The sequence below is a fragment of the Equus przewalskii genome, chromosome 9 (assembly GCF_037783145.1).
Source record: "Equus przewalskii isolate Varuska chromosome 9, EquPr2, whole genome shotgun sequence".
NCBI lineage: Eukaryota > Metazoa > Chordata > Mammalia > Perissodactyla > Equidae > Equus > Equus przewalskii.
The window spans coordinates 19,965,392-19,975,817 of NC_091839.1; the positions used below are offsets into that span (position 1 = coordinate 19,965,392).

General features: G+C 57.3%; 1 protein-coding gene across 1 annotated transcript; it reads right to left on the reverse strand.

Moving 5' to 3' along the window:
• Window positions 1–712: 712 nt before the first annotated feature.
• CTU1 (cytosolic thiouridylase subunit 1) lies at window positions 713–10,400 on the reverse strand. The gene is made up of 3 exons (XM_070558338.1): window positions 10,195–10,400; window positions 6,380–6,924; window positions 713–3,745 (listed from the first exon to the last, which is right to left on the reverse strand). The coding sequence occupies exons 2-3, from the start codon at window positions 6,885–6,887 to the stop codon at window positions 3,210–3,212; spliced, it is 1,044 nt and encodes a 347-aa protein (XP_070414439.1). The 5' UTR covers window positions 6,888–6,924; window positions 10,195–10,400; the 3' UTR covers window positions 713–3,209.
• Window positions 10,401–10,426: the final 26 nt, after the last annotated feature.

The following is a 10,426-nucleotide window of genomic DNA, read 5'->3' on the forward strand; positions in this document are numbered from 1 at the left end:
TTGCTGCACACATTCTCCTCTATTCTCCAGGCCTTTCCTCTCCACCCTCCTTAAAGGTGTGGTCTGCTCCGCATCCCCCCGGTTTACCACCATCTGACACACTCTATATCCTACTTCTTTCTCTCTTTTCTTTTTTGGCCTCTCCCATGAGGGCAGGATTTTGTTTCTTTTGCTGCTGTCACGAAATAAGTGCTCAATAAATATTTGCAGAGTGAATGGATGAATGGATGAACGCACGGGGCTTGAGGTCAAGGAAGGTTTCCAGTGTTCACAGGGGGAACTTAAGGCTTCTGCCAGACTGTGTCTCCCGCCCTGGGAGGCTGGCTGAGACCCGGGGGGACCGGGGAGGCGGGGGCCGCAGAGAGCGGAGCTCCGGGCAGGAGACCGCGCTTTGCCAGCAGAGCCCACGCGATGCCCAGGCGTGGGCACAGTGACCTCTTGTGGCCAAGGCTGAGCACAGCATCTCCCCGGCTCCCACGTGGGACCCTGACTTTGTCGCACGCGGCGACTGACTTTGAATCCAGATACGCCGACAGTGTTAACACACGCACTGGATTGCGAAAACTCAGTACAAAAAAGAGAGAAAAGCAATGTAAAATATCTCGGTTTTTGGAAAATACTCATTACAGGTTAGAATCAATATTGTGGGTCAAAAATGTGATTACAATTTCACCCGTTTTCCTCCCCTTTTAAAAATAAGGCTATTAGAAAATTTAAAATCTCATCGAGGGCGCACGTTGTATTTTTATTCGATAGCGTTGCTCTAAATCATGACAGAAATTTAACCAGCAGTCCACCTCCTGGTGTGGAGGGAAAAACTCGGTTGAACAGAAGAGAAAACGTCCCTTGATGAGGCAGTGGTTGACCTGCAACAAGGACCCAGGTCCCCTGGCTTCGAGCAGGCGGCATTAGCAAAAGGGTCAAGAGCCCCAGCTTCTTCCCCGACTTGCTGCTGTGTGACCTTGGGCAAGTCACTTCCCCTCTCTGAGCCACATGATTATCCTTCGTAAAATAGGAAATCACACCCCATCAATCGCATCCCTGAGCTGACGGGGGAGGAGCGTTTGCCTGGCACAGAAGCATCGTCCCAATTGACCTTGATCATCTTGCGCCCCCTGCAGCCCGCTCTCTTTACTGCAGCTGGTGTGATTTTTTTTTTTTTAGAAAATGGAAATCGGATCTTGACCTCTTTTGGTGGAAAGCCCTCCAATGATTCGCGATCACTCTCAGAATAAATCAAAGTCCTTCTGGCCTCTACAGGACCCGGCATGACGCGCCCCTGGCTACCGCCTCATCTCTTGCTGTTCTTCTTCCTGCCCACTCTGTTCTGGACACAGTTCCTTGCTGTTCCCTGCATTCACCAGGCTTATTCCCACCTTCTGGCTTTTGCGTGGGCAGTTCCCGCTGCCTGGAAACCTCTGCCTTGAGACGGCTTTATGATTCGTCCCTTCGCTTTACTCAGGTCTGGGCTCAAACACCACCTCCTCCAAGAGGCCCCACGCTGACCCCTCTGGAAACTGACTCTTGCCATCTCCCTCTTGCCATCCTGCTTCATTTTTATTTGTTGCATTAGTCACTACCTGACGTTATATATTTGCTTCTGGTCTGTTTCTCCCAGACCATGAATATCCTGAGGGCTGCAGCTTCCGTCTTTTGGGCACTGCGGGATTCCTAGCACCTGGAGGAAATTCTAGCACCAGGCACACGGGTCACAGACGAGGCACTCGATGAACGTTTGTTGAATGAATAATTAACCAAATACTCAATTAACTTGCAGTGGAGGCGGGGCATCTGGCCCCTACTCTCCAGCCCAATCGAATTAGGAAAAATGAGACCCAAAGAGTGTGGATGGCCAGACATGAGGGCAGCACGGGGCTGGGGTTTGGGAGAATCCTCCGTCCTGGGCTAGTCGTGGTGGGTGGAGAGAATCAGCGAGGCTTCTAGGAGGACCCTGGAGGATTTGATCAGGAAGATGGGACCGGAGGGCATTCCTGACAAGGCACCAGCCCAGCAAAGCCTGGAGGTGGGAATGAGAACACAAGTCTCCCCAGGGCTCAGGCTGAAAGCTTCTGGGCCCTACACCTGCTTGGACCGGCAGGGCAGCAACTCTGAAACCCAGAGCCCCCTGGCGGCCAAACCTTAGCATGACTACCCAGTCGGACACCATTTATTGAGCGCGTTATCGAATCCTCACGACAGAGCTTTGATGGGGGGCTTTGATTCCATTTTCAGAGGAGGAAATGGAAGCCAGAGAGGTTAAGTCACCAACTCAGGTCACCCAGCTCTTCTCCCAGAATCCGAGGTGTGGGGAGCCCACCCAGCTGCCCCTCACCCATCACACAGAGACACTGGAGGAGATTCAGGTGGGGGTGGGGCATGATTCCAGAGTCTTGAAGACCCAGGCAGACCCGGGTGTGAGCCCCTAGTTCGGTCCCTCTCCAGCTAAGTGACTCAGGCCAGTTACCGGGGCCTCAGGCTACAACCAAGGAGATCGCAATGCGATGAAATAAGACGGCGCAGCACCCGCAGGATGCGCAGCCCTGGAAGAGAAGCACCACGATTACTGCACACAACGAGGGCCCATCTGGTCTGAGCATCCACATGGTAGATGCTCGGGGTGGGTTGGGGCTGTCTGCGCATGCCCAGAACCGGCGGAGGAACGGGGCAGCAGCCTCCGAATTGCCCCTGACTCAGGAATGGAAACCTGTTCACTACCTGCCTCGGAGACCCAGGAGTCTGGGCCCCCAGCCCCCTCCTCCCTCAGACTCGGGAGTCCAGCCCCAGCGACCCTCCTCCCTCAGACCCAGGAGTCCAGGCCCTGGGCCTCTCCTCCCTCAGACCCAGGGGTCCGGGCCCTGGGCCTCTCCTCCCTCAGACCCAGGGGTCTGGGCCCTGGGCCTCTCCTCCCTCAGACCCAGGAGTCCAGCCCCAGCGACCCTCCTCCCTCAGACCCAGGGGTCCGGGCCCTGGGCCTCTCCTCTCTCAGACCCAGGAGTCCAGCACCCAGCCCCTCCTCCCTCAGACCCGGGAGTCCAGGCCCCCAGCTTCTGTAGGGTCACAGGTCACCCGTTCTGTCTCCCGCTCCCCCACCCCCACCCCACCTCAAACCGAAGCTCCCGGCGGGAGAAGGTAACCGAGTTTATTCACAGTGTCATTCACAGGCAGCCCCGCGCTCCGGGGCGGCGCATCCCGGCCGAGAACCCGAGTCCCTAGAAGGCAGGCACGGCGTCCGGGGCAGGGGCCCGCTCCGGCTCCCCGTCCCGCGGCGGCCCCGCCTCGTCCAGCCCCCGGCGGCCCTTGCCGATGGCCAGGCGCGGCCGGCCGCGGTTGAGGCCGTCCAGGAGCGCGCAGGCCTGGCAGAGCGCGCGGCTGGCCAGCGCCCCGCAGCGGGAGCAGGCGCCGGGGGCCGGGGGCCGCGCGGCCGGGGCCAGTGCCAGGCGCTCGGCCGAGTGCACGAGGTCCAGCACCGCCGACGGCCGCGCCGCCTCCAGGAGCTTGAGCAGGTGGCGCGCGTGGCCGCGGAAGGCCTCGGGCGCGTAGACGCACTCCTCGGAGAAGTAGTCGAGGCGGCGGAAGTGCGCGTACAGCACCACCTCCTTCTGCGAGGCCAGCTGCAGCGGGCGGCAGCGCGGCAGGGCGCCCCCCTCGCCCGGCGAGCCCAGGCCCCCGCCCCGGGCCAGCCGCGCCGCGTCGCCCCGCAGGAAGTTCATGAGCACGGTCTCCGCCATGTCGTCGGCGTTGTGGCCTGGCGGGGGAGAGATGGGAGCAGGTCAGGCGGGGGCGAGGAGGTGGGTGCTGTTGGTCGGGGAGACCCGGGGGCAAGGGGAGGAGGCGTGGCGAGTGGTGTGCACCGAGTGGGTGACCCGGCCACGGAGACCCCTCCTTCCGAATACTGTGGGGCGGCCAGGACCCAGAGAGAGACAGGGAGCAGGCCGGCGCAAGGGGTGCAGGTCTTGGAGACCTGGGTCCCCGTGGTGCAGTCAGGACCCAGGGAGGTGGGGAGGGGGCGTGGGGAACGGCGGGGAAGGACGAGACAGGGCCATGGAGACCCCGGGGCGCCGTGGGGCAGCCAGGTGGAGGCTCAAGGTGGACACACCGAGAAACGAGAGGGGACACACACAGGCTCCGTGGAGCAGCTTGGGGGTGCCCTCAGTTTCCACCCACTTATTGCAAACCAGGCCCTGTGCTAGCCGCCCTTTCACCTAGTGAGAAAAGTGCTTCAGCTACAAAGATCTCTGCAGCCTCAGTTAAGAGGGTCCTTCAGACTGCACAGGAGCAGTCACGATGGCATTTAATGGAGAGTCTCCAGTGAGCTGACACAAGTGTCTCTGGGGATGCAGATCCCGGTGTTTAGAAAGACCAGGGAGAAAGTGAGGGAATATTTACACAACGGTCACCACAAAATTTAAGCGAAATCTCTACCTATTCCACATCTTGTCGTCTTATACTTGAGTCTAATAGCAAAACACTGGTCGTCCTAGGGCTTCCCAAACTGGCCCTGCTTCTCCTCCTCAGGGCCTTTGCATGAGCTGTTTCCTCTGCGCAGAACACCTCTCCCACCCCTGATTCATCCTTCACGTGTCACCCACGCAGCCTTCAGGGCTCAGCTCACTCAGGAGACGCTTCCTCAATCCCCACCTTTCTCCCTTCACTAGGTCCTCCTATTACAAACTTGCAAAATCTGTGCAACTTTCCTTAGTAGCACTTGGGTTATAATTAAGTATGTCAGAAATCAGCAGGTGCAGAGACGTCTGTCTTGTGCATCATCATAAGGGCAAACATTTGTATAATGTTTACTGTTTTCCAGTCTCTGAGGGCTTCACACATAACTCATCTAATTCCCAACAACACCAGGACCTAGACATTACTAACAACCCCATTCCACAGAAGAGGAAACCGAGGTTAGGTCGTCTGCTCGTGGCTACGTGGCTCGCGTCTGGTACATAGTACATGGTCAGTAATTATTTGTTGAAGTAACGGTTGGGACAGAGTAAGAGAGTTATCAGAGAGGAAAAGCCGACAGAGAAAAGGAATTAAAAGACACCGTGCATTTCAGACTATCGATGGTTTCTGATGGGGGATAGCCCTTCACACCCCTTCTTTTGTGAATGGAACACAAAGACTGTCATTTTCTTAAAAATGCAGGGAACAATCTCAACAACAGAAAACCAACAACCCAATTAAAAAACGGGCAAAAGATCTGAAGAGAGATTTCTCCAAAGAAGACATATGATGGCCAAGAGGTACATGAAAACATGTTCAACATCATTAGCTACCAGGGAAATGCAAATCAAAACTACAATGAGGTATCACCTCACTCCTGTCAGAATGGCTGTAATTAACAAGACAGGAAACAACCAGTGTTGGAGAGGCTGTGGAGAGAAGGGAACCCTTGTACACTGCTGTTGGGAGCGCCAACTGGTGCAGCCACTATGGAAAGCAGTATGGAGTTTCCTCAGAAAATTAAGACTAGATCTACCATATGATCCAGCTACCTCACTGCTCGGTATTTATGCAAAGAACTTGAAAACACAAATGCATAAAGACACATGCACCCCTATGTTCATTGCAGCATTATTCACAATAGCCAAGACTTGGAAGCAATCTAGGTGCCCACCAAGGGATGAATGGATAAAGAAGATGTGGTATATATACACAACGGGATACTACTCAGCCATAAGAAATGATGAAATCCACCCATTTGTGACAACATGGATGGACCTTGACGGTATTATGCTGAGTGAAATAAGTCAGAGGGAGAAAGTCAAATACCATATGATCTCACTCATAAGTAGAAGATAAAAACAACGACAAACAAACACATAGCAACAGAGATTGGATTGGTGGTTACCAGAGGGGAAGGGGGAAGGGAGGAGGGAGAACGGGTGATTGCAGACACATGTTTGTGGTGATGGATTGTAATTAGTCTTTGGGTGGTGAACATGATGAAATCTACACAGAATTTGAAATATATTATGATGCACATCTGAAAGTTATATAATGTTATAATCCAATGTTACTGCTATAAAAATTAAAATTAAAATTAAAAAAAAAAAAACCCGCAGAGAACCCCAGCCCCAGCCCCTAGGGAGTACCCCTCCACCCTTCCTCGCCAGTGTGCTGACCAAGATGACCGCAGTGACTCAGAAGCTTACCACGCCCATCCCAGGGGCGCACACACACTGAGCCCATGAGCCTTCAGTGGGCACGCACACCTGCTCCTCCCTGAGACCCTCCACCCAGGGCACACCCAGGTTCTCCTTCACCATCTCTCGGGCACGCGCCCCAGCCCCCTTTCACGGCTCGCCCCCTCGCCCGTGCATGCGCCCGGCTCCCTGCCACCCCCATCCCGCGGGTCCCGCTGCGCGCCTGCGCTCACCCGTCACGATGTGCGTGGCTCCCACGAGGCGCGCCCCCTCCTCCAGCGCCCGGCGCCGCAGCACCCCGCAGAAGGTGCAGCAGGCGCGGCTGCGGCCGGAGCCGGCCGTGCTGCGGGCCACGGCGTCCATCGTCCAGCCCCCGAAGAGGTCTGCGTAGGCCACGACGGTGAGCGGGAGCTCCCAGCGCGCCGCCTGGCGCCGCACGGCCGCCAGCGCCGCGTCCCGGTAGCCGCCAATGCCCTCGTCCACGGCCACCAGGCGCAGCGAGATGCCCAGGCGCGGCGCCAGCACCTGCAGCACGTGCGCCAGCACCGTGGAGTCCTTGCCGCCCGAGGCGCCCACGGCCACCACGGCCCCGGGCGGCAGCAGGCGGCCCGCGACCACCGTGTGCAGCACCTCGGCCTCGAAGGCGGCGCAGAAGCAGGCGCCGCACAGCGCGCGGCCCGAGCGCGGGCGGCGGAGGGCGGCGCGCGCCTTGTGGCAGGTGGCGCACTGCGGGGCTGGCATCGCGGGGTCCGAGCGGGGCAGGAGAGGTAGGCTTCTCCTGGACGGGGAGAGAGAGGAAGTGGGTTACATGTGGATTCCAGATTGAGGGCTCGTTGCCTCCTGGGAGGCTGCCTGGATAGCGCCCCTGCCTGAAACAAACCCAGGGCCAGGTGTGTGCGGGTGCACTAAGCTTCTTGCGGGGGGGGGGGGTTGGCTAGATATATGTTCTGGCTTAAGGAGGCTGTTGCCTCCAGGAAGGCTTCTTGGATTGCACTCGTTACGCACCAAGAAGAGAAGAAGCCTATGGAGTTAATTTCGGGGGAAAGAGACGGAGAGATAAGTAAGTCATACCCAGAATTAGGTTGGATCCTGTTTAGAGGGATGGGGGTGCGTATGAAGGACCAGTTTTCACAAGCTCCAGGGAGGCCACCCCTCTTACAGCCCTTATTAGAGGGACAGGGTGAGATCACTGACTTGGGCCTCCAGGGCTGTTCACAGAGCTTGGGAGGGGTCAGTGATCTAAGGACAGAGGGAGTCCAGGGGACTGCAGCTCTGTTAGCAGAAGGGGGTCGAGGGGCAAAGACCAACTGGATCTTTGTGGATCTTTTTACTTTGTGGGGCTGGGATAGTGTCTCCAGGAATGGGTCCCCACTGCATCCTCTGAGATCACCGTCTCCAGGAGACCAACTGGACTTGCTTCTGATTTAGGGGTGGGGGTGGGGGAGTGTGGGCCTCCATCCGTGGACTCAACTCTCCTCTGGAGTCAGAATCTCCCGCAAGCTTCTGTGGCCTCATCAAGACACGGATCAGCCCATCCTTGGCCCCTTTCTGTTCCCTGCCTCCTATGTCATCCCAGCTCACTCAGCCAAAACTCCAACCCTCCAGCCACACGCTCCTTGGTCCCACCTGCCTGGTGAACCCATAAAAACCCACCAGGCTCAGTCCCCCTACCCAAGCCACCATCGCCTCCAGCCTCTGAGCAGGTCACCCTGCTTCTAGGATTCACCAAAATGTGTGGAATCATTTTCTGTGACTTTATGTTTACAGTCTGTCACTTCCTGAGGGCAGGGGCCAGTGCCACTCAGATGTCTAATGGGCATCTCAAAACCCAGGTTCCTGATTCCTCTTCCCAAACCTGCTTCTCCTGCAATGAAAGGAAGCCCCATCCTTCTGGGTGCTCAGGCTGGAAGCCTTGGGGTCCGGGACCCCAGACTGCCCATTCTCTCTCCTCTTCTCACTCTCCCTGTCAGTGACCCCAAGTGGCAACGTCGAGTCCCGACCTTTCCTCCAAATGCCCACTGAGGAGGCATCGCCTGGGACATCCTCAGATCTCAGACCCCAAGTACCCCACTGGAATGCAGCAAATCCTGTGTGACTGTAGCTTCCAAAGAGACCCAGAAGCCAACACTTCTCACGGTCTCCACGGCTGCCACCCTCATCTGACTCACCATCTCTCTCCTGGAATATGGCAGGAGGCTCCTCAGTGGTCTCCCTGCCTCAACCCCCCCACCCCCCCACCCGCCACTATTCTCCACAAAGCCAGCAGGATCCGGCCCTGTCTTCTCCACATCCTCCCATGTGTCTCCTCTCACTTTAGGAAAAGCTAAGGGTCTGTGAGGCCCTATGCAATCTGGCTCCCTTTCCCCACTCTCCCTCAGCCATGCAGGCGTCTACTCTCAAACACCCCAGGAACCCTCGAGTCTGCAGGAGTTTGCACTGGCCCTTGCCTCTGCCCAGGGTGCTCCCCCATCACTGGGCCCAGCAAGCAGCCTTCAGGGCCCATGCGCTGTCACAGCTGAGCAGCGCCCCTCGAAATCTTTTCTCCCTCTGACTTTTGACTTAATCATCCCTCTTCCCTCCTGGCTTTTCTCCTGCCAAGTCTGCAGTCTCTTTTGGAGAGTTCTCTTCCTCGTCCTCAGGTCCTGCCCAGCTCACTCTCCTTGTAGGTGACTCTGAATCGTGAGGTCCACCCAGCTGGTCCTCCAAATGCCCCACTGAGGAACTCGGCTGGTCCTTCTCTCAGATCCCAAGTGTCAAAACTGACCAGCATCCCACCCACTGCTGCCCACCTCCACCAGCAGAAACCTGCTCTTGCCCAGCTGTTCCTTGTCTCCTAAAAACACCACGACCTTCCACCCAGCTCCCCAGCAGGAAGGGACCCGATCACCCTGAACTCATCTCTCCTCTCCCCCCCATTTACAGTCACCCCGGACTGGGAGTCCACCTCCCGAAGGAGGAAGACCCAGCAGGAGATGAGTCTGTGCAGGTTATCAGACACTCATAGGCCGTGATATGGAGTGTTAATTTTATTCAGAGGAGATGGGAGCCATGGGAGGGTTCTGAGCAGACAAGGGATATGATCTGACTTAGGTTTTAAAAGGATCCTTTTGGCTGCTGTATGGGGAAGAGACTGCCGGCGGCAGGGGCAGAGGCAGGCCGGCCACGGAAGGAGCTATGGCAATAGTCAGTGAGAGATGATGGTGGCCTGGACAGCGGTGGGGGCAGTGGGAGGGGGAAGAAATGGTGGAATTCTGGATCATTTTGAAGGTAGAGTCTATAGGACTTGCACAAGACGTGGATTGGGTTGGAGGGCTGGGTAATGAGAAAAGAGGAACAAGGAATGATTTGCAGGTTTTGGACAGAGCACCTGGGAGGATGGTGGGGGCATTCCTTCGGGGGGGAAGGGGGGCACCGGGAATTCCATTTGGGCATGTCAGGTTTGAAGTGCTTAAGCGTCTTCCCCTGAAGACGTCATGGACCCCAGGCTGGGTCAAGCGCCTCCTCGTCTCCATCGCAGCCTGACCACGACTCTACCTGTCATGGTGACAGGCCTATCTCCCCTGCTGTCCTGTGAGCTCCCTAAAGGCGGGGACTGGGTCGGCCTCGTCCACCACTGTCTCCTCCCAGCTGACACAGAGCTTGGCACAGAGTTGGCGCTCAGTAGATATCTGTAGCATGAGGGAATAATAAATACTGCCGGAGGACGGGATGCCGACCCCTGGGATGCTTGTCAGAAGGGTGGATAGCGTGTGACATCTTTCTATCAGGACACAGGTTCTAGGGCAGAGTTGGGGCCTCCTGACCGTCCCCAACTGGAGGCGGGGGCAGGGAGATGGTCGAATCCCGGTCTGGGGGTGGGGAGTGGGCAGGCAAGAGGTCGGACCAGTGTCCAAAGTGAGGATCCTGGCCTGAAGGCCTCTGGGATACAGGTGTTGGGAAATCACAGACGTGACGGTCACCACCCCCAGAGAGACCCTCAACCCTCACACAGCACCGCAACAAAGAGCGGGCGCCCTCGGACCGACCCGCCGCGGGAGGAAATGCTCACCTGGGTAGAAGGCGACGCTGGGACGTCCACGCTGCTTAACCCGCGGAAGCCTGGGACGGAAGTGGCTCCGAAGACTACGACTCCCACAAGGCCTTTGGGGCTGTCTTGCCTACGGCTCCCAGAACCCCATGCAACAGCTCCGCCTGAGGCCCTTGTGACTCCTGGGCCAGCGTGGCCTACAACTCCCCGCAAGCCTTGCGGCCCCCTCTCGCACTCTGCCTACCACTCCCAA